Source organism: Oncorhynchus tshawytscha, linkage group LG31 (assembly GCF_018296145.1).
Source record: "Oncorhynchus tshawytscha isolate Ot180627B linkage group LG31, Otsh_v2.0, whole genome shotgun sequence".
Classification (NCBI taxonomy): domain Eukaryota; kingdom Metazoa; phylum Chordata; class Actinopteri; order Salmoniformes; family Salmonidae; genus Oncorhynchus; species Oncorhynchus tshawytscha.
This window is the reverse complement of record NC_056459.1, coordinates 17,043,354-17,067,493: the sequence shown is the minus strand read 5'-3', so window position 1 is coordinate 17,067,493 and position 24,140 is coordinate 17,043,354. Positions and strand designations below refer to the sequence as shown.

General features: G+C 41.9%; 1 protein-coding gene across 4 annotated transcripts in view; it reads left to right on the top strand.

The window, feature by feature from the left end:
* The window catches only part of LOC112234837 (DNA topoisomerase 2-beta-like), a 45,044-nt gene extending 25,083 nt beyond the window's left edge, over positions 1-19,961 (top strand). For 3 of the 4 annotated variants that reach the window (XM_042310043.1, XM_042310041.1, XM_042310044.1), the window contains 24 exons: positions 5,903-6,060; positions 6,358-6,483; positions 6,796-6,906; positions 7,223-7,328; positions 7,564-7,673; positions 8,011-8,103; positions 9,043-9,157; positions 9,468-9,589; positions 10,412-10,560; positions 10,820-11,051; positions 11,450-11,584; positions 12,364-12,564; positions 12,966-13,161; positions 13,739-13,830; positions 13,940-14,095; positions 14,394-14,477; positions 14,771-14,968; positions 15,197-15,362; positions 15,629-15,790; positions 16,989-17,279; positions 17,452-17,541; positions 18,362-18,502; positions 18,912-19,012; positions 19,123-19,961. In XM_042310043.1, coding sequence (XP_042165977.1) covers positions 5,903-6,060; positions 6,358-6,483; positions 6,796-6,906; positions 7,223-7,328; positions 7,564-7,673; positions 8,011-8,103; positions 9,043-9,157; positions 9,468-9,589; positions 10,412-10,560; positions 10,820-11,051; positions 11,450-11,584; positions 12,364-12,564; positions 12,966-13,161; positions 13,739-13,830; positions 13,940-14,095; positions 14,394-14,477; positions 14,771-14,968; positions 15,197-15,362; positions 15,629-15,790; positions 16,989-17,279; positions 17,452-17,541; positions 18,362-18,502; positions 18,912-19,012; positions 19,123-19,314 — 3,527 coding nt within the window. In that variant the 3' untranslated portion in view covers positions 19,315-19,961. The remainder of the gene's footprint in view (positions 1-5,902; positions 6,061-6,357; positions 6,484-6,795; positions 6,907-7,222; positions 7,329-7,563; positions 7,674-8,010; positions 8,104-9,042; positions 9,158-9,467; positions 9,590-10,411; positions 10,561-10,819; positions 11,052-11,449; positions 11,585-12,363; positions 12,565-12,965; positions 13,162-13,738; positions 13,831-13,939; positions 14,096-14,393; positions 14,478-14,770; positions 14,969-15,196; positions 15,363-15,628; positions 15,791-16,988; positions 17,280-17,451; positions 17,542-18,361; positions 18,503-18,911; positions 19,013-19,122) is intronic. The other variant, XM_042310042.1, reaches the window with a different exon arrangement.
* The last annotated feature ends 4,179 nt before the right edge of the window (positions 19,962-24,140 follow it).

The window sequence follows — 24,140 nt, the reverse complement described above, 5'->3', positions numbered from 1 at the left end:
ACGAAGTCATCTATGATTCCCCGAATGATATTTTTTAAAAGCGGAAGCTAAATATTTTAAGCAGATGTTCTCTTTTCCGTCTCATCCTCTCCCACTGAATGAAGATTACGGTAAGGAATTCTTTCCAAATAATACAAAAAATGGAAAATCAACAAATTTACAGAAAGATCAGAGCAAAGGCCAAATTACAGAGGAGGAACTTTTTAAGGCTATTAAATCCTTTCAGTCTGGAAAAACCCCAGGGCTTGATGGCATACCGGTGGAGGTACAGTTGAAGTTTACATACACTTTGGTTGGAGTCATTAAAACTCGTTTTTCAATCACTCCACAAATTTCTTGTTAACAAACTATAGTTTTGGCAAGTCGGTTTGGACATCTACTTTGTGCATTCCAACAACTGTTTACAGACAGATTATTTCACTTATAATTCACTGTATCACAATTCCAGTGGGCCAGAAGTTTACATACACTAAATTGACTATGCCTTTAAACAGCTTGGAAATGTCCCAAAAATTATGTAATGGTTTTAGAAGCTTCTGATAGGCTAATTGACATCATTTCAGTAAATTGGAGGTGTGCCTGTGGATGTATTTCAAGGCCTACCATCAAACTCAGTGCCTCTTTGCTTGACATCATGGGAAAATAAAATAAAAATCAGCCAAGACCTCAGAAAAAAATTGTAGACCTCCACAAGTCTGGTTAATCCTTGGGAGAAATTTCCAAACGCCTGAAGGTACCACGTTCATCTGTACAAACAATAGCAAGCAAGTATAAACACCATGGGACCACGCAGCCGTCATACCGCTCAGGAAGGAGACTCGTTCTGTCTCCTAGAGATGAACGTACTTTGGTGCGAAAAGTGCAAATCATCCCAGAACAACAGCAAAGGACCTTGTGAAGATGCTGGAGGAAACCGGTACAAAAGTATCTATATCCACAGTAAAACGAGTCCTATATCGACATAACCTAAAAGGTCGCTCAGCAAGGAAGAAGCCACTGCTCCAAAACCGCCATTAAAAAAAGCCAGACTACGGTTTGCAACTGCACATGGGGTCAAAGATTGTACTTTTTGGAGAAATGTCCTCTGGTCTGATAAAACAAAAATAGAACTGTTTGGCCATAATGATAATCGTTAAGTTTGGAGGAAAAATGGGGAGGCTTGCAAGCCGAAGAACATCCCAACCGTGAAGCACGGGGGTGGCAGCATCATGTTGTGGGGGTGCTCTGCTGCAGGAGGGACTGGTGCACTTCACAAAATAGATGGCATCATGAGGTAGGAAAATATATGTGGATATATTGAACATAGTAACATCTCAAGACATATAGTAACATATAGTAACATCTCAAGACATCAGTCAGGAAGTTAAAGCTTGGTCGCAAATGGGTCTTCCAAATGGACAATGACCCCAAGCATACTTCCAAAGTTGTATCAAAATGGCTTAAGGACAACAAAGTCAAGGTATTGGAGTGGCCATCACAAAGCCCTGACCTCAATCCTATAGAAAATTTGTGGACAGAACTGAAAAAGTGTGTGCGAGCAAGGGGGCCTACAAACCTGACTCAGTTATACCAGCTCTGTCAGGAGGAATGGGCCAAAATTCACCCAACTTATTGTGGGAAGCATGTGGAAGGCTATCTGAAATATTTGACCCAAGTTAAACAATTTAAAGGCAATGCTATCAAATACTAAGTGAGTGTATGTAAACTTCTAATGTGATGAAAGAAATAAAAGCTGAAATATATAATTCTCTCTAGTATTATTCTGACATTTCACATTCTTAAAATAAAGTGGGGATCCTAAGACAGGGCATTTTTACTTGGATTAAATGTCAGGAATTGTGAAAAACTGAGTTTAAATGTATTTGGCTAAGGTGTATGTTAACTTCTGACTTCAACTGTATATCAAGCTTTTTTGATATACTGAATGCTAGATTGTTTTAACTACTCCTATAGAAATGGTTGTCTGTCAGGTACTCGGCAGGAAGGTCTGATTTCACTATTATTAAAACAAGACCCAGATGGCAAATATAAAGGTCCAGTCTATTGAAAAAAAACATGGCGGCCCCTTACACTTAAATGTTATGATGCAAAAATACTAGTGAAATGCATAGCACCTAGAATTAAAAGGGTTTTTACCAGGTATTGTTCATCCTGATCAGACAGTTTTTTTACATGGACGATACGTTGGAGATAATATACGACAACTACTAGAAATAATAGAACATCATGAAACATCTAAGAAGCCAGGCCTGGAATTTATAGCGGATTTTGAAAAGTAATTTGATAAAGTAAGACTGGATTTTTTTCAATTTCGGTAATTCTCTTATAAAATGGGTAAAAGTAATGTATAGCAACCCCAGGTGTAAAATAGATAGCGGCTGCTTCTCCAAGAGTTTTGAATTGTTAAGAGGAGTTAAGGATGTCTGGTGTCACCATATCTATTCGTTATGGCCATCGAAATGCTAGCTATTAAAATGAGATCCAATAACAACATTATAAGATTAGAAATCCAAGGCTTAAAAACGAAGGTGTCCGATGACTCAAGTTTTATATTAAGTTCGCAAGCTAGATCCCTGCAATGTCTCATTGAAGATCTAGATAACTAGGTTTTAGTCCAGAAGCAAGAAAAGTTATGACTATGTATGGGATCTTTAAAAAATCCAACTTTTACATTACCCTGCAGTTTACCTATAAAATGGGCTGATGGTGAAGTAGACAAACTTGGTATTCATATCACAAAATATATAAATAAGCTCTCCACAATGAATTTCAATAGAGAAGTAAAAATAGACAAGATCCTGCAACCATGGAGAGGTAAATACCTGTCGATTTATGGAAAAATTGCCCTGATTAACTCGTTAGTCATATCTCAGTTTACTCTGCTGCCTACTCCTGATTATTTGTTTTTCAAATCATATGAGAAAAATACATTTTATCTGGGACGCTAAACCAGACAAAATAAAGCGTGTCTATCTATATAATGAATATGACTTGGGGTGGGTTGAGATGATTAAATATAGAACCACTAAACCTCTCTCTAAAAGCTTCACTTATTCAAAAGTTTTACTTGAACCCTAAATGGTTCTCAAGTAGATTACTAAGAAAAGCTCATAGTTTAAAAATGGCCTTTTTGCCTTTGTGCAGATTGCCATGTCTCATTTTCTCTCTTTCAAACAAGCATTGCAGAGCTGGCTAGGACCAATATTATGACTGAACTCAAATGTGCTGGTTGATAAAATAACTGTATTTATTGGAAAGATGTTTGAAAGGGGTATTTTGTTCTTAAATTATATTGTAAATTGGAATGGTAGAGTTATGTCTTTCATGGAGTTATCAGAATTGTATGGGACGATCGGCTCAATCCAAGAGTACAACCAATTTATTACAGCATTAACCCAAAAATGGAGGAGGCAGGTGGCAGCGGGAGGAGATGGGGAACTGGTCTTTCTGCCAAATATAAAGGATCAAAACTGTCAGAGGAATAAAAATAGCATAAATAGGAATGTATACCGAATGTATACCATTTTCATTTGAGGACCAGTATGTTGACAACTGTACCATACAGATTGCAAAATTGTTGTGAGAGAGTTTTGATATACTTATTCCATGGTACAGGATGTATGAGTTGATATATAAAATGATGCAAGATTCAAGACTTTGTGTTTTTCAGCTAAAATTAATATATAGAATTCTTGCCATCAAACAAAATGTTGAATATTTGGGGCATAAAATCATCAACGCTTGGCAGATTTTGTTGTGAGGATACAGAATCAATAGACCATTTATTTTGGTATTGCCCTCAGGTAGCCCGTTTCTGGTTAAAAATGCATAAAATTTGATCTAAAATTGACCCTAGAAATAGTACTGTTAGGAGATCTGGAGAGACCGGGCCAGTCAGTTACTAATATACTAATACTCTTTGCAAGTTGAAGATAAATACTTTTACAATCTGTGGATTCTATTCGATTACATAGATTGAAATTGTATGTTAAACATCACAGCATAGTTGAAAGATGTACACTACCGTTCAAAAGTTTGGGGTCACTTAGAAATGTCCTTGTTGTTGAAAGAAAATATATTTTTTTGTCCATTAAAATAACATTAAATTGAGCAGAAAGTCCTCAACTGACAGCTTCATTAAATAATACCTGCGAAACACCAGTCTCGACATCAGCAGTGAAGAGGAGACTCCGGGATGCTGGCCTTCTAGGCAGAGTTCCTCTGTCCAGTGTCTGTATTCTTTTGCCCATCTTAATGCTTTCTTTTTATTGGCCAGTCTGAGATGTGGCTTTTTCATTGCAACTTTCTTTGACAGAGGAACTCTGCCTAGAATGCCAGCATCTCGGAGTCTCCTCTTCACTGTTGACGTTGAGACTGGTGTTTTGCGGGTACTATTTAATGATGCTGCCAGTTGAGGACTTGTGAGGTGTCTGTTTCTCAAACTAGACACTCTAATGTACTTGTCTTCTTGCTCAGTTGTGCACTGGGGCCTCCCACTCCTCTTTCTATTCTGGTTAGAGCCAGTTTGAGCTGTTCTATGAAGGGAGTAGTACATAGTGTTGTACGAGATCTTCAGTTTATTGGCAATTTCTCGCATGGAATAGCCTTCATTTCTCAGAACAAGAATAGACTGATGAGTTTCAGGAGAAAGTTCTTTGTTTCTGGCCATTTTGAGCCTGTAAACGAACCCACAAATGCTGATGCTCCAGGTACTCAACTAGTCTTAAGAAGGCCAGTTTTATTGCTTCTTTAACAGGACAACAGTTTTCAGCTCTGCTAACATAATTGCAAAGGGTTTTCTAATGATAAATTAGCCTTTTAAAATTACAAACTTGGATTAGCTAACACAATTTGAACACAGGGGTGATGGTTGCTGATAATGGGCCGCTGTACGCCTATGTAGATATTCCATAAAAAATCTGCCGTTTCCAGCTACAATGTTAATATTGTAAATGACTAATGTCTACACTGTATTTCTGATCAATTTGATGTTATTTTAATGGACAAAAAAAGTTTTTCTTTCAAAAACAAGGACATTTCTAAGTGATCCCCAATCTTTTAAAGGGTAGTATGTATGTTGTATGTTGCTTAGAAATCCGAAGAGAGTAGCCAGCAGAGATAGGTGGGATGGGCTGAGGGTTGGGATGTGGAATTGGAGACAAGTGGGAGTGGCGTTGCTGGGCGGGAGATAGAATGATGGTCAAATATAAAAGTATAAAAAATAAAACATAATAAAAAGTAAGTTTGAATGACACTGAGAGGCAGTGTTTTTTTTTGAGGCTGATGCCGTGCAGGTGTTTGTACACATGCATATACACACACTCTCATTCAAATACACTCATACACGGACACACACACATGTAAATAGTGCCAGACATGCACTCAAACATGTACAGTTGGACTTGCTGTTATGATTTTAGTTGTCCTTGATGTCTTTAGTTATTTTTTTTTGCGTTGTTTTCTTTTCTTTTTTTTCTCATGAGTTAATTTGATTGGTTGTTGGTGCATTGGGGGGGATGGAATGGATTTTCTTTATTATGATTGACTTTTCTTTGTTCTTGGGGGGCAGGGGGGCTGTGGGAGGGGTCTCGGTGGTGGAGGGACAGCTATGTGGAACTGTGGGGGGATCTTGGAGGGTTTGCATCCCTGTTTTTTTTGGCCTGGTGGGAGATCTGTTGACGTGCCCTTGAGCAGGGCATTGACCCTGGATGCTTCTGTGTGTCGCTCTGAATGGGAGTCTGTTGGATGACTGGTGTGGTGTAGTTGTTGAGCGGCTTCACTGCAAGTATATTGTATGTTTTGGATATTCAAAAAAAAAAAATATAAATATATATATATATATATTTTAAACACTGTTTAAACACTCACTGAACTGCACGTTTTACTTCTGTATTCACCCCAGGTGGTAAACACTCGTCTGAATGCACTCTGATCCTGACTGAGGGAGACTCAGCCAAGTCCCTGGCCGTCTCCGGGCTCGGCGTCATCGGGCGTGATCGCTATGGTGTCTTCCCACTAAGAGGAAAGATCCTGAATGTACGAGAGGCCACACACAAACAGGTGAGAGAGTAGAGAGCCGTTAGGTTGGTCTGGGAGAGGTGTATGGGTGATTACAATCTAAATGATTCAAGTAGCTATCAGACATACACCACAATAATAAGTTATCTTGTAAAGAGATAATTACTGAAGGGATATACATCAATTATTTTCCAAATATGGGGCAATAACCATTCAGATCAACTGAAAAGGAAATTGAGATCAACTGAAGCCAAACTCCACCAGAGCTAGTGTGGCCCACCCTGCCTATATTATGTTAGGGGAAACACTGACACAATCCATTTTTCTCTTTCCCACCAGATCATGGAGAATGCAGAGATCAACAACATCATCAAGATCGTGGGTCTGCAGTACAAGAAGAGCTACGACGACCCAGAGTCTCTGAGATCCCTACGCTACGGCAAGATCATGATCATGACCGATCAGGTTCTAACACTTAATCAATCCCACCAACGACTGACGTCTATAATTGACCAATATCTTGGGATTTTCATCATCAATAATTGTAACAACAATGAGCGTAAAGCATCTTTCATACAGTATGCATGTTCAAAGCCTTGTTTTGTTGAAGTTACACTCTAAGGTTACTCTGAAATGGCATGATATTCCCTATATAGTATGGTGTAATGCACCAAAAGTAATGCACTACATATGGAATAGGCTATCCTTTTGGATGCACCCTTGGGTCATAACAATCCATACCAATAGTGTGTGTTTGTGTTGATGATCTGCTGACAGGATCAGGATGGCTCCCATATCAAGGGTTTGCTCATCAACTTCTTCCATCACAACTGGCCATCCCTGCTCAAACACACCTTCCTGGAGGAGTTCATCACGCCCATCGTTAAGGTAAGACTCACACAGGTTATAGCAGGGGTTCTGGGCTATTACACACATTCTATACAGTCAAAGTAAGATTCATACATTGGTACAGCCGGTCCCAATTTTCTCCCTATCACTTCCCCTTGGCTTGAACTCTTCAGTGTTTGCAAATCTACACCGGCTGAAACCTCCATCATAGGACACGGACTACATGACACAGTCGTGACCTCTAATTTCAGCTTATGGCAACTAACTTTAAACTGTTATAAAACACAAACAACGTTTAGATTGGCTTAAAACTAGCAAGCATGGTTGTAATGCTGCTTTGAACTCTTTCCTGCAGGTGAACAAGAATAAACAGGAGCATGCTTTCTACAGCATTCCAGAGTTTGACGAATGGAAGAAACAGACAGTCAACTTTAAAACCTGGCATATAAAGTACTACAAAGGTTTGTTCATCACATGTGGATAATCCTCCAAACTAACCATTATTGTTAGAAGCTATTCTGTTTCACACTACTGAGGCAAATCGAGCCAAGCTCTACTGTACTGGCCTGAATATACATCCACCATAGTTGCTGGAGCATGCTGGAAAGGACAATGTGGGAAAATAATATTTTAGCCAGCCAGCACAGTTTGGGTTGCCACGGTACTGGGAAAAGGGTTTGATTGCTTGTGTTCCAGGTTTGGGTACCAGCACAAGCAAGGAGGCCAAGGAGTACTTTGCAGACATGGAGAAACACCGGATCATGTTTAGATACGCCGGGACAGAGGACGATGCTGCCATCACACTGGTGGGTTTAACATGTATACCACTCTCTCTCCTTTTCCCTGTCTTGGTCTTCTGAACACGGTTTCAGTAAATGTACAGAACAAATGTCTAGAAAAGTTAGAAAATCAATTCTGAAATGGCTAAAACATTTTAGAAAATATATTCCTCAAGCTAGGATTGCTGTGCACACACTTAGTGCTTTCTTCAAGCCTTCTGTCAACTCACACCTGAGACTTTGTTTTGACTTTGTGATTTGTCAGTGCTCTGCTTGAGAGATCCTTGCCAAATGGAGAGAGGACTGACAGTGATTTTGTTTGACTGACATGAACAGTGATCTATCCATTGCTGCCTGTCTCTAGGCGTTCAGTAAGAAGAAGACTGACGACAGGAAGGAGTGGCTCACCAACTTCATGGAGGACAGGAGACAGAGGAGGATGCACGGCCTGCCAGAGGTGAGTGGGACTGACTGTGTGACCGACTGGGTTCAAACCTGGGTCTCCTGCATGCCAGAAGACTGTTAGCCCACTTAGCTTAATAAACAAAAGATGTATCCACTTTTTTGTGTTATATTGTATTTGTGCATCTCTGAGTGATGATCTATCAATTCCCGGTGTCATTTCATGTTTATGTGTATCTGAGATATTCACCATTCAAGTAGGTAGAAATACAGCCAGTATAACAAGTTTTGCATACCTCCTATTGCGTTAATCTTCAGGTCTCTGCAACGGTTACTCATCACACAAGTGTGCTTCACTGAAACATCTAGGTTCCCTCTGCACTGTGAGAGAATGTCCAGATCATTCACATCAGTGCAGATGAAGGAAAGGAGACAAGGAGAGGAAGCAACAGGCTATTGAGATGTACCCAGTGAGAGACATTTTGATATTGGAGTTTGATTAAAGGAAGAGGATGTAGACTGTTCAGATGTTTGTGTTTTCATAGAGGGATCTCTCCACCATGGGAGTTACTTGGACCATGATGTATCACAGCTTGTTTAGAATCTTTAGCTGGCTCAGATTCACACGCCTCTGAGGATTTGTGTACAGCCCGTGTTACCCAAATATCCTAAGCATTGAAATGGAAATAGTTCCTGAAAATTCTCTACTGTCTATCACTGATGTAAAGTAGCAGCTGCTTTCCCCTTGTGAATCCCATCAGAATCATGTCTAACACCGGTGACATCATCAGAGCGCTGCTTCAATTCTGTTTATTTCTATTTCATCCTACAGCAATACCTGCACGGAACACAGTTTTGTAAATGACTCTGTTTGCTGTCGGTCGCTGATGCAAAGTAGACAACACTCTCCCTTGTGGCACTAATAAGACCATAACAACATCATAGCCCTGATTAAAGTCACTTTACGTTTCATCCTTTTATTGTCCCCATGCAGCAATACCTGTACGGCACGCAGGCGAAACACCTCTCCTACAATGACTTCATCAATAAAGAACTCATCCTCTTCTCTAACTCCGACAACGAGAGATCCATCCCATCCTTGGTGGACGGTACGTATGCTTCGATCCACTAGACTCTCTCACTAGATCTCCTTGGACACTCTTGTCTTAGTAGCTTTTGTTGTTGTGTTTGTTGTCAAATGGCTTTGAAGTTTCATAAGGGAACTGAGAAGCCTGGAAACTTGTTTTTAACAGAGTTCTTCACCTTCCTCTTGAATCATTGTTTTGTGTGAAGTGGTCCCCCATTGATGACGTGTATCATTTGTTTATTTCAATCCCCATTAGCTGTTTGTTGCAACACCTACTCCTCATGCGGTCCACTTGTGATCCCCTTTTGATGATGTCATGTGTATGTGTGCAGGACTGAAGCCAGGCCAGAGGAAAGTGCTGTTCACCTGTATGAAGAGGAATGATAAGAGGGAGGTGAAGGTGGCTCAGCTGGCTGGTTCAGTAGCAGAGATGTCTGCCTACCATCACGGAGAGGTCTGTAAACTTACTGAGCTATATGAAATATACTTACTGAGCTATAGGAAATATACTTACTGAGCTATAGGAAATATACTTACTGAGCTATAGGAAATATACTTACTGAGCTATAGGAAATATACTTACTGAGCTATAGGAAATACAGTGGTGGAAAAGTACCCAATTGTCATACTTGAAGTAAAGATACCTTAATAGAAAATGACTCAAGTAAAAGTGATTGACCCAGTAAAATACTACTTGAGTAAACATTTTAAAGTATTTGGTTTGACATATACTTAAGTATCAAAAGTAAATATAATTGCTAAAAATATACTTTTAATTTTTTTAAATTTAAAGTACAAATTATTTCAAATTCCTTCTATTAAACCAGATGGCACCATTTTCTTGTTTTTTATTTTATTTACGGAAAGCCATGGGCACGCTCCAACAGTCAGACATTAATAATTGGAGGAAGTAGGGATGATGAGGGATTTTCTCTTGATAATTGTGTGAATTGGACCCTGATCCTCTCCTGCTAAATTTTTTAAATGTAACAAGTACTTTTAGGTGTCAGGGAAAATGTATGGTGTAAAAAGTACATGATGTTCTTTAGGAATGTAGTGAAGTAAAAGTTGTCAAAATATATTAATAGTAAAGTACAGATACCCCAAAAAACTATATAAATAGTACTTTAAAGTATATTTACATAAGTACTTTACACCACTGATGAAATATACTTAGAGAGCTATCTTCCACTTTTAAATCAATACTGTCTGAAGAGACTTTGTTTCCCACAACAACACTGTTTTGACACGTGTGCCTCTGTATGTGTGTGATCAGCAATCCCTGTTGATGACGATTGTGAACTTGGCCCAGAACTTTGTGGGCAGCAACAACGTGAACATCCTGCAGCCGCTGGGTCAGTTTGGTACCCGCATCAACGGGGGCAAGGATGCTGCCAGCCCCCGTTACATCTTCACCATGCTCAGGTAATGCCCCCCAGGGTCAAAACAGAATTGTGCTAGCTATTTGATTGGTCTACTTGTTGTATGATTTGTATGGGCCATTGTGTCATCCTGAAGTGCAGTCATACCTGCTTGATTTAAAAAAAAAAAAAAAAAGGTTAATGATGTATTTCAGGTAAACTTTGTTTATACATCACCTTTCATAAAACACATTAAAACTATTACAACTAACTAAAAAATGCTTTAAAAATGTATTTATTATGAAGTAATGTCACTTTCTCAGTCCTCTGGCCAAGATGTTGTTCCCAGCGGTGGACTCCAGCCTGCTGAAGTTCCTGAATGATGACAACCAGAAGGTGGAGCCAGAGTGGTACATCCCCATCCTCCCTTTGGTGCTGGTGAACGGGGCCGAGGGCATCGGGACGGGCTGGGCCTGCAAGATCCCCAACTACGACCACAGAGAGATCGTCAACAACCTGTACCGCATGCTCAACATGCAGGACCCCCTGCCGATGGTGAACATTTACAACGTTCAAACGTATTTCATTACATAAGATCAACTTTATTGTCCCAGGGGGGGATTTGTTGTGGACCCACAAGCAGCGCTATTGTCCATTTGGTTTTTAGGATTTTATTGCTTAAAGCATATCAACTCCGATTTTAATATTTTTGTAGATTGATACCATTATACATTAAAACCTTTAGCTAAGTCAATTGTCATTTGGGATTTTAAAACATTTTTTGATAGAACTGGATAAACCACCAACTTTCTGTGTCTGCGGTCATCCAGAAGTTCAGCAGGCTGGAGTCCACTGCTGGGAACAAAAATCAAGATTTGTGTTAATCATGTTATAAGTAAGTCAGCTAACATAATGACGACTGACTAAATATTCCTACGTCTCTCCTTTTCCAGCTGCCCAGCTATAAGAACTTTAAAGGCGTGATCCATGAGTTGGGTCAGAACCAGTACATGGTCAGTGGAGAGATCTCTGTCCTGGACAAGAACACCATTGAGATCACTGAGCTGCCCGTTCGCACCTGGACACAGGTACACTATTGCTAAGGACAGGATATATCACACCTGGACACAGGTACACTATTGCTAAGGACAGGATATATCACACCTGGACACAGGTACACTATTGCTAAGGACAGGATATATCACACCTGGACACAGGTACACTATTGCTAAGGACAGGATATATCACACCTGGACACAGGTACACTAAGGACAGGATATATCACACCTGGACACAGGTACACTAAGGACAGGATATATCACACCTGGACACAGGTACACTAAGGACAGGATATATCACACCTGGACACAGGTACACTAAGGACAGGATATATCACACCTGGACACAGGTACACTAAGGACAGGATATATCACACCTGGACACAGGTACACTAAGGACAGGATATATCACACCTGGACACAGGTACACTATTGCTAAGGACAGGATATATCACACCTGGACACAGGTACACTATTGCTAAGGACAGGATATATCACACCTGGACACAGGTACACTATTGCTAAGGACAGGATATATCACACCTGGACACAGGTACACTATTGCTAAGGACAGGATATATCACACCTGTCCAGCACTTCTGGTCATCTAGCTGCTTTGACGGAATGAGTGAAGGAGATGTTGAACCTTTGTTTCTATGCTGTGATGTTGTGTTTGTTAGTTCTTGTAATGGACTCTGTTCTCTCTCCTCCTGCCCCTCTTTCTCTCTCTCACTCTCCTCCCCCTCTCCTCTCTCTCTCCCTCCCCTCCCTCTCTCCTCTCTCTCCCTCCCCTCCCTCTCTCCCTCCAGGCCTACAAGGAGTCGGTACTAGAGCCCATGCTCCAGGGGACAGAGAAGACTCCAGCTCTGATTAATGACTATAAGGAGTACCACACGGACCAAACTGTCAAGTTTGTAGTTCGCATGTCAGAGGAGAAGCTGGCCCAGGCAGAGGCTGCTGGACTACACAAAGTCTTCAAGCTACAGTCCAGCCTCACCTGCAACTCCATGGTTAGTACCACTCCCCAAATCTGGGTTCTATTCACTAGGCACCAAACAGAAGAAAACGGACTGAAACAGGGAGAAACTACCTGAGCTTGTTTTATAATAAATGCCTTGGTTTCATTATCCGTAGCAAAACAGTTTCCCTAATGAATACGACCCTGTATTTGAGTTGAACATATAGCTGTATTGACTCCCACTGTTTATTCATTATACACACCTCTTTGGATGAAGTGCTCTGTTTTGTGTATATACAGAGCACTCCTATTATAGGAATCACATCTGTCTGGATGATGGGATTCTTTGGAATGAGTCTATCATCTAAAAAGGGAAAAACATTTTGAGGTGTTTCATGGTTTTTAACCTGTTTTGGAAAGGAGAACTATCTAAAGTAGTTGTTCTCCCCTCAGGTGTTGTTTGACCACATGGGCTGTCTGAAGAGGTATGACTCGGTCCAGGACATTCTCAAGGAGTTCTTTGAGCTGCGGTTGCACTACTACAAACTGAGGAAGGATTGGTTAGTGGGGAGCCTGGGGGCGGAGGCTTCCAAACTGTCCAATCAGGCACGATTTGTACTGGAGAAGATCGAAGGAAAGATCACAATCGGTGAGAATTTTAACTGCATCCCAGAAGGAGAAGGAGAGGGAGAGGACTCTCCCTCTGCCTCTGTCTCTGTCTCTCCCTCTGCCTCTGTCTCTGTCTCTCCCTCTGTCTCTCCCTCTGCCCCTGTCTCTGTCTCTCCCTCTGTCTCTCCCTCTGCCCCTGTCTCTCCCTCTGCCCCTGTCTCTGTCTCTCCATCTGCCCCTGTCTCTGTCTCTCCCTCTGTCTCTCCCTCTGCCCCTGTCTCTCCCTCTGCCCCTGTCTGTCTCCCTCTCCCTCTGCCCCTGTCTCTGTCTCTGTCTCTCCCTCTGCCCCTGTCTCTGTCTCTCCCTCTGCCCCTGTCTCTGCCCCTGTCTCTGCCCCTGTCTCTGTCTCTCCCTCTGCCCCTGTCTCTGCCTCTCCCTCTGTCTCTCCCACTGTCTCTCCCTCTGTCTCTGCCCCTGTCTCTGCCTCTCCCTCTGCCTCTCCCACTGTCTCTCCCACTGTCTCTGTCTCTGTCTCTGCCTCTGTCTCTCCCTCAATATTTATTTCAATTGGCAATTTGGTACTAGAGTACTGCTATATTAATGTTGTTTGTCTATAGAGAACAAGTCTAAGAGGGATCTGATCAGGATGCTGGTGCAGAAAGGCTTTGATTCGGACCCTGTGGCAGCATGGACCAAAGCACAGGAAAAGGTACTGTTATCATCCTGCCACTGTCCACCCTTCAGCCCTGTGACTGGCTGAGACCACTTGAGGCTTCAACACCCTGTATTCTGATTGGACATCTTCCTGGTCTCTATAGGCTCTGGAGGAGGATGATCGTGATGGTAATGACAGTGATGGCTCTGTGGACTCTGTGTCATTGTCGGGACCAAACTTCAACTACATCCTCAACATGCCTCTGTGGTGCCTGTCCAAGGAGAAGGTGGACGAGCTGCTCCGACAGAGAGACATCAAGGTACAGACTCAGAGAGGAAGGGTGTAGACACCTGCCTGTCAAAGACGTGCAATTCTATTCAATAGATCTTTATCGTCCCCAAAGGGCTATTCATTTGCAGCAACATTACACAAGTAGTCAGGGGCTGAGTGTCTCTTTGAACGGTTGTGTGTGTGGAGCATGTTTTGTTCTTGGAGCATAGTATGTGAATATCAGTGCTTTTTTAATACGTGTATGTGATCGCAGAGGGAAAGGAACCCACACACTCTGTGTTACTAGCACCATGTCTTTTATCAACTGAGTGTGTGTTGTTCAACAGAAAGGAGAATTGAATGAGCTGCAGAGGAAGTCTCCTGAGGATCTGTGGAAGGAGGACCTGGCCGTCTTCATTGAAGAACTGGATGTGAGTGGTACCAGCACTGTGCAGCAGAGTCACTCTTCTGTCACTCATCTGAGTCACTCATCTAAGTCACTGCTTAAGAAGGGACTACAATCATTTATGCCTACTTGTGCCAGACTGCTTTTGTTGGGGAGAAGTCGGTTAATCTCCAGGTTTCTTTCCTCAGGCTTTACTGACAGCAGATCTATTCGTATATGTTTGGCTTTTATCTCCTTTCACTATAAACCGTCACCTCAATACAAGTGACTTCGACCATTTACAAAAAGTGACTGTGGTGTGTTCTGTGCATGTGACAGAAAATCGAGGCCCAGGAGCAGGCAGACATGAGTGCAGGTAGAGGCACCAAGCTGGTGAAGGGCAAGGTGGGCAAACCCAAGGTGAAGAAACTCCACCTGGAGGAGACGCTGCCCTCGCTGTACGGCCGCAGGGTCGTACCCACCATCACACAGGCCATGAAGACTGACGCCTCCAAGAAGATGACCAAGAAGAAGAAGGTATAACATGTCATATTTAAGATGAATCCTCTCTGCTTCATTATTAACAGTCCAGTCTGTAATGTTTCCAGACAATTCCAACCATTGAAGTTGATGATTTACACCCAGTGCCGTGTGAGCTTAGATCAACTGTATTCCTCCGTCATAACTCAGCACTGTTTGCATTGGTCTCTGTGTGTTTTCAGGCATTAGACATGACGTGTGTGTGTGTGTGTGTTGGCCTCTCAGGGTGATGCGGACCTGGTGATGAAGCTGGAGTTTGATGATGAGATGGGAGTGCTGGGATCAGACGGGGGAACAGGGGAGAACTCCCTCAACTCCTCCTCTAATACACCAGCCCCAACCCCATCCAAGCCCAAGGCCCCCCGGGTCAAACAGGAGAAGAAGGAGCCAGGTCAGCAGATGTTCCATTCTCCTTTCATGTGTCTCATCTTACTGGGGTTCAGTCATGAATTGGGGGAGAAGGGGAGACATATGAGAGGGATAGACAGGTAGGTGGTAGACCCAAGGATTGTATCCCTTCCTCTTGGGGCAATTTGTAGTTGGGAGTCAGAAGTTCTACCACTAGAGGAAACTTTGGCGCTTATTTACTTTAATCACACTTCATGGCTACTAAATAAAAGACCTGAAATCTGAATGACTAAATGTTCTCTATACCAGGTACTCCCAGAGCCAGGAAACCCCCCACACCCAAAGGATCATCTGGTAAGAAGGGGAAGAAGCGTAACCCCTGGTCGGAGGACGAGTCCAAATCAGAGAGCGACCTGGAGGACAGTGAACCTGTGGTCATCCCCCGAGACACCAAGTCACAACGGGCCTCAGGTAACCACTTACCTACAGGGTTGTGTTCCTTAGGACACACCATTAAAACAGAGTGGTTTGTGTTGGATAAGTTCAGACAGTAGCTTCCTTTTTCACTGTGGTTTAGGGTGTTTTCTTCGTGTTCACTGTCCTGTTAGAACTAGGGAAAGGCATTTTTCCTGATCACAGTAGTTAACTGGGCCCTAATCTCAGTTAACCCAGAACTAAAGTCTTGCGTAATTGGTCAGCTGCTCGATTTAAGTTCTGGGTCTATACCTGTAAAGAGAAGAGCTGAAGAGATGCTAGAATGAGGAACAGAACCGGAACGAGTAGCTCTCTCTCTCACTTTGAATGTCACCCCGCCTTCTGAAATCGGAAAGATGCCAGTAATGACACCAGTAATGAAAAACCCTGAAACACTGAAACTACTGCTGCTCGTCCCATTCCTTCACGACAGATTCTACTGTACCAGTTACGTAGATCTGTCTACGAGAGATTATCTGGGCCTAGAGTTTTTTCTGGTCCAGTCACATAGTCGATTGGTTGGTTTTTCTTAAACTGTTTTAACCAATCTTATGTTTTTAATTGCATATTCTTTGTGATTGGTCCTTGAGGCCATTTTGAAATGTTTAAAAGCCTCATTCTTATTTCTGTAAAAACCCGAAAGCCGAAACGTTGTGGTTCTACTTTTTGCAATAAAGACGCTTTTTTATTTAATTCCATTTGTCCTCCAAATGTTGATGGATATCCTGTCTACCCCAGTTCACTCCTCAAGTCATGTTCCTTGGTTAGAAAGCAATGTAATGGCAGTGATCTTTTCCCTTTGCAGGTCACGTGGTCAGACAACTCTCTGGCCTTGCTAATTCTAACATAATAGTTTTGCCTCATTGTCATTCTACACACTATGCTGTCTGTCACCTGGGGTGACTATAACTTGAAACTCCATCAGCTCTTTGAAAGTCTGGTTCTCCCTGGCTTGATGAGCCTGAAGTCTGACAGCAGCGTGACGCAATCCATATGCAATAGGAGAGGTTATGCTACGGTTCTCAGCTCTCAAAACACTGATTTGACTCACACTATGAACTCTGTAGCTCTTCCTTATCACTAGTAGTGGGCTTTTAGGACATGCTGCCTTTCAGAAATCATTACAAATCGATCAAACTACAACAAGTGATTCAAAACACACCCACATTTATAATGAACTTTGTCTGTTCCTCAGCGGCCAAGCCCAAGTACACATTTGACTTCAGTGAGGAAGAGGATGGAGGAGAGGAAGAGGATGATGATGATGATGCTGCATCCTCGCCAGCCCGGCCCTGCAAAGATGACTTCACTGCCTCCTCCGAAACTAAAGACCGATACAATGACCACAGCAATGATGATGAAGATATCTTCCCATCGCCCAAACAGACCACCACCACCGTCTCACCAGCAAAGAAGAAGAAGGAACCAGAGAGTATATTCTCCTCCTCCAAATCAGCCTGCTCCTCTGAAAAGAGCAATGACAGTGGTGAGTTCACACAGCAAGGTCAGCATGTTTGCCTTGTCTTGTACTTAGATGTATATTTCTTGTTTTTATTTCCAGTCTTGTGTGTTTGTCTATGAGAAATGAAATGTCTGTAAATAAGCTCCTAGTCCCTGCGTTCATCTGAGGGTTAATGTCAGTTTCTCTTCTCTTCCAGACGATCTGAAGTTGGACAGTGACGGGGATGACAAGGCCTTCTCATACTCCAGCAGCTCTGCCTTCGACAAACCTGTCCCAGCTAAGAAAGGTAACACACAGAGCCAAATATGTATCTACAGCCTGGCCACATTAAACAGACATACATTTGTGTACCTTCATTAAGTACTTCTTACGTTTCAAATTAAATAATGGTCTGCTTACTTAAGACAGAACAATAGGGAGGTTGGTCAGGGAGGATGGGTGGGCGTATACCGAGATCAAGAGGTTGTGTGTTCGAGTCGCGTTGGAGACAACTAGCATTTTAGCTAACCTTTCCCCTGACCAAATCTCAAATCAATTCACATTTTATTGGTCACCTACACGTGATTAGCAGATGTTATTGCTGGTGTGGCAAAATCCTTGTGCTTCCAACTCCGACAGTACAGTAATATCTAACAAGTAATATCTAACAAATTACACAACATTTACCCAATACACACACATCTAAGTAGGAATGAATGAAGACTATATACATATATGGATGAGCGATGTCAGAGCGGAACGGACAGAGATACAGTAGAATAGTACAGAATACAGTATATACATATGAGATGAGTAATGCCAGGAATCCCTCCTACAAATCTCACTACCAAGGGGGGTTAAAAAGATACGGATAATGCTGCTGAATAAAGTGCACTATATAGGGAATAGGGCTCTGGTCTATAGTAGTGCACTATATAGGGAATAGGGCTCTGGTCTATAGTAGTGCACTATATAGGGAATAGGGCTCTGGTCTATAGTAGTGCACTATATAGGGAATAGGGCTCTGGTCTATAGTAGTGCACTATATAGGGAATAGGATGCCTTTTTAGACACAGCCATGGTGTCTTGTTGAGATCCTTGTTATTATTGATCTCTGTTACCCACAGCAGTGAAGAAGCCTTCGGATGCAGCTCCCAAACCCAGGAAAGCACCAGTACCCAAAGAGCCACCAAAACAGAAGTTGGACACGTCCGTTTGGGACTCCGACTCAGATAACGGAACCAAGAAGCCTACAACACCACTCAAAGGTACAGGCTTACCTCACAATGACCAGTGGAGTCAGAAAGCTTACACTCTATTTCTCTATGAATCTAAAAGATTGACAAGTGTAAACTGACTATAAAAGGGTATGAACTGAGTGTAACCTGGGTATGAACAGAGTGTAACCTGGGTGTGAACCGAGTGTAACCTGGGTGTGAACCGAGTGTAACCTGGGTGTGAACCGAGTGTAACCTGGGTGTGAACCGAGTGTAACCTGGGTGTGAACCGAGTGTAACCTGGGTGTGAACCGAGTGTAACCTGGGTGTGAACCGAGTGTAACCTGGGTGTGAACCGAGTGTAACCTGGGTGTGAACCGAGTGTAACCTGGGTGTGAACCGAGTGTAACCTGGGTGTGAACCGAGTGTAACCTGGGTGTATTTTTCCTTACCTGTGTAGGTAAAGGTGGAGGGAGGAAGAGGAAACAGTCTGAATCTGAAGAGTATGATTTCAGTCCCAAGAAGACTCCTGGGAAAACACCCAAAGCCCCTACCAGTAGGGTAAGAAAGTGTGTGTGTGTCATTGAATCATATAGGATATAAGAAGATACTAAAAAACGAAGACTTCCATACAACAAGATACTTAGTCTTCTCGTCTTCTCCCTGTGTAGAAACTGTCAAAGAAAGCAGCCGTGACCCCACCCCCCATGTCAGATGATGATGATGTAGACTCCAACCGTTTCAGCCAATCCGGCACGGCATCCCGAGACCGACCGTGCAGAAGCAGGGCCAAGAAGGAAGTGAAGTACTTTGCTGAGTCAGCGTCAGGGTCAGACGACGATCAGTACGACATGTTCGACTAGACCATGGAATCCCTCCCACACAGGCTCTGTTCCAATGCTTTCTCCCTCCCTTGAAGTAATCACAGATCTTCATTGGTTGGTACCCCATGCTGTCACCTATCCAATCAATTATGATCTGTGATCACCTTGATGAAATCAGGAAGGATGGGTTTTTAAACACTTTGAACAGCCATTTGCACACACATCGCTTGAGTAATTTTAACGTGCATCCTTCCTTGACTTTCTAGAACAAATCATCTGAGAGGTGGGATAGGTGTAGGCAGTGGTTGTATAAATATCCAGTCATGTTTAAATATCATGTGATTATTTCAACGTAAGAAGGAAGAATTTAGTTTTGAAGTATTCAACCAGGACCAGACACACGCTGGTTGAAATAACCCTGTGCTGTGTCCCACAGACTTTTGTACATCCCCCCTTTAATTTTAATGGTGACGTTTCATGCTTTCTACTGTGTAGGTGTTTTACACTTTTTATTATACATACAAAACAATTTGGTTTTTTAAATTATTATTATTACCATGGAAATGTTCTGTATTTGTCCTAAACAGCTTTTAGAAGTTAGGAACGCGGTGCTTCAGCACATTTTAAGAAGAGACTATGTACCTTTTTGAACATGAACTTGGAAGTAAACAATGAAATGTAAATTATTCTCAGGCTGTTGGGTTTTCTGTAAGATTTTCTTAATTGACTTCACCCTATTTCCTGCAGAGCAGAACCGTAGGAACACAATTCTCTCTCTCTCACACACACACACACACACACACACACTATTCAAGGCTTCGAGGTTACAGTAAATCTAAATATTCGGGTTATGACATGTTAACACGTTATGTATTTTAAAATAAATATATTTTTATTACTTTGCCAGGGCATTTCATGGTAAAGTTAAACAGTATATGAACATATAAAGCATTGTTAATATACAAACAGACAATATTGAAAACGAAAACAAGATAGAAGCTCCCTATGAGGACTTCCTGCTTTCTCTTCCCGCCAGGCCAGCAGGAGGTTCTGGGTAAATGTATAATCACCATGACAACTCCCTGCTGCCCTGCCCACCCTCCAGAAAGACAAAGTTAAGAAAACTCAACCATAATTTGATCATGTCTCTTCATAATAACACTAACTATACAACACTGCATATGATGACAATGAGGTTTTCTGATACCGATGGGGTGAAAAAGGCAATCATATACACTATTTGTAAATGTTAAACTTTTGAACATTTTTGAACAGGCATACCAACAAAGTTGCTTTCGAAGGTACATTTTTTTGAGGTTCACAGTCATGCTTCTACTGGATAGTTGGATAATGTAGGGCACAGCGGTGGAACATGCATATAGAAATACGTTGCATAGAACAGACACCACTGACTTGTAGAGTATGGACTCGTTGTGCCAGATCTATTCAGTGTATTTCTATCTGCAATGTTCAGTACGTTGCCCCCTTCCGGTACATGTATTGATCCTATTCCGTTTATTGACTTAAACAAATTTCTGTCAGTTGATTGATTTAGTGACAGCTGCTTGGCATTCCAACTGAAGAGGGGAAAGCAGCTCTGTTGTTTGATCAGCAATGACATCGGGGAAACTAGGGTTTCGAAATTATGGAAACTTTTCACAAATTGAAGAATTCCACGTTGGAAATTCCTTTAGCTTATTCCCTCTTGATTACGAAAATCCTCTGACCATGACCTCCCCCCCGCCCACCAAAAAAAGGAATTTGGGGAAGGTTTCTGGAATTTTGCAACCCTATTGTGAACCCATGCTCAGGTACTGAGACCATTTGGTCCTAAATGATGTGGGGGTGAGCAGCTGCTACCCAAGAGGGGCTGGCTATGAGATGAAGCTCTGAGAAGTCAGATAGCCTAAAGCTGCCATTAGTTGAGACATAAAGCACACCACACACACACCATCTAATACATGAACAAGTCTGCAGTGAGATAGTAGTAGTAAATATTAACAGTTACATCGGTACAACATTCAACAGAAACCAATGTCAATTCGGCATTGTGGAATGGATTGAGTTCCCTGCCGTGTCACCTGGTGCCTGTAGGTGGCGCTCAGGTCACTAGGGAGATGGATGTAGACATTCTTCAGCTGTGAAATAAGTTTTCCAACTTCAAAGACACTCAGGGTAAATGTCAGAAGTCTTTCCGTGATTCATCACATCCTCGATTCCTCACCTCAACAACACACATTGTAGAAGGTGTGAGGTTCTGCACCCTTTCCTCCAATGCGTTTTGAGAAGGAGGCGCGGCATCAAGGGAGAGGAATGTAGGGAAGACTATTGAGATTCACCCACACTGCTCTTGTGATGAGCCACCAGGATTGTTTTACCCTACATCCCTCTCTCCCTTGGAGGGAAAGAGAGCATTTAATTTTTTGTCATACATACTATGAGATGCAATGAATTTGACAAAACGCTGCTTTAAAGTAAGTATTCCTTTAACACTGCATATCATTCCTATGTAAAGCCTGAATGGCATATTCACATTCAAACATGGAACAACGGAGACAGTTTTGTTTTCCCCTTAAGATATGTATCTATTACGTGTGGTGTTGATATGGAGGAGAGGAGATGGTTCTGAAAGGTTCTAGCCAGGGTTGGGGTCAATTCCATATCAATTCAGTCTATTCAGGAAGCAAACTGAAATAATCCAACAGGAATTGACCCCAACCTTCTAGCTGACTGACTACAGTGGTCATCTGTTCCCTTGTGGTAAAATGTTTGCCTCTATTCAGAATTTTAAAAACTCTCTATACCTCTGAGATGAGTGACTCAATAATCACCCAAAACAGTTTATGCCAAATTATTATTACCCTTAAGAATGATAAAGAAAACTGTTTATTACTATCACCCTTAACATTATGTTGGCTACATATAATTCACCTTCAAGGTTTCTAATAGTACTATGAGAAGTATTGCCTTTGTGCTAGTTGAGTAACTGGTCAACATCTGAATAAATTATATTGTCTATAGCCTGGCTTCCACACTGAATATCACTCTGTTTCACTTCACAACAGTGAAACAAACAGAGCAATATTCATTTTGGATTCTAGGCTATTAACTTTATAAATAGTGTCCAAATTCATATCTGTGATTTAGAGTTAGATCCAATCCGTAGAGCTGAAGAACAGTGTAATTTCCGATTGAGCAGTCATATGCAGCGTTTACCGTGAATGCAGTCTCCGCGAAAGTGGGAACATTTCCTTTACATTTTAATCGCGGGATTACGCAGATCTTCAGTGCTATGGACTAAATTTAGCCCTTAGGCTCTAAAGAAAACCAGCTTTACTAAGAATATATTTAGAAGATCAGAAAGGCTGTTGTGGCGGTGGCCGATATGGGACATCATTCCTCATCCCTGAGAAAAAGTGCTGTCTAGTGGATCTGCAGGGTTGGGTTCAGGAGATGCAACGTTCAGGAAAATATATTCTTGTTTTAGAGCGGACATGATTCCCTATTCTACATGATAGAGAAGCGCATGTTTACATAATATATTTATATCCAAACATTCTTTGATGTTGCAAACCAAATGAACGCTACCTTGTCTATCTATAATTACTGCACGTCTCAGGGGTTAAGGGTCGTGTAAAAATCTCCTTTGCATCACTGTAGTTATGCACAGGACTTGTGGAGGAGCAAGGCAACGGTCAGTCACTCTGTAGGACTAGAACTAAGAATGCACAGTGGCTACTAGAGTCTAGTGTACAATCTTCCCAGCCGAGCGGTTAGGTCATGAATATGTATTTTAATGATTGCAATGTCCCCATGGTTTCCTTCCAAAACAAGACACTTATGTATGCAAATATGTAAGAAGGGGTAGGTAGTGATTCTGGGCCTACAGGACTCCTTTGTAATCCTGGCCCAGAACGCAATGTGCATTTTGTGTTGCGCAGACGCTTGTAGTTGCTGACAGCCATTAATGTATAATTACTAGATTGAATCAGCGAAGAGAAGTCATTTACATTTTAACACTGTAATAACAATGCATTTAACTGCACAGATTGTGGAGAATGTTCAAGAGAATTGCAAGGAAACTTCAAATGTATAACCAAATTCATAAAACATCTACATTTCTCAGTGGCACAAGCTTGGGGTTAAGGAAAGTCTTTGTCAAAGAGAGTCGCTTAAGCCTTATCTTTCCCCAGAGATGTCACTTGTTAAGACTGCTTGGTTTCTCTCTGGGAATGTCATTTAATGATAAAATCTCAGAATCCTTTTAACCTCAGAAGCCCTGTACATTAAATTACAGTCTGTTATCTGTGATAGACAGATCCAATCTGGTAATAGTTTATCTAGATTCAATCTAGTCATTGTATATCTATGGCCTCGACAGTCTGAGGAAGCTGCTGAAGAGATGCAGCCACTGACAGGGGAGACAAGCCTCTAGCACTCTGGCTTTATGGTGATGTAATGTAAACTGATGGAGACGTCAACATAATGAGTTATAAAAGACAAAACAAAAAACAGCTTTAAATAGAGGAACAAATATAAAGTATTAGTCTTCCATACTGTCTATATGACTGTTTTTGTAAAGGACTTTTACATGAACTTTGTCATGTATGTACTGTTTCGCATCAAACAATAATATTTAAGACAATGGAAAAAGCACCACAAAATTCATCGTAGAAACAGACAGATTTCTAACAATGGTATATACAATGTATTCCAACAATATGAGACAGAGAGGGAGAGAGACAGTCGAGGGAGAGAGAGAGACCGGGAGAGAGAGAGACCGGGAGAGAGAGAGACAGGGAGGGAGAGACAGGGAGAGACAGAGACAGAGAGCGAGAGACAGAGAGAGATAGACAGTAGAGGGA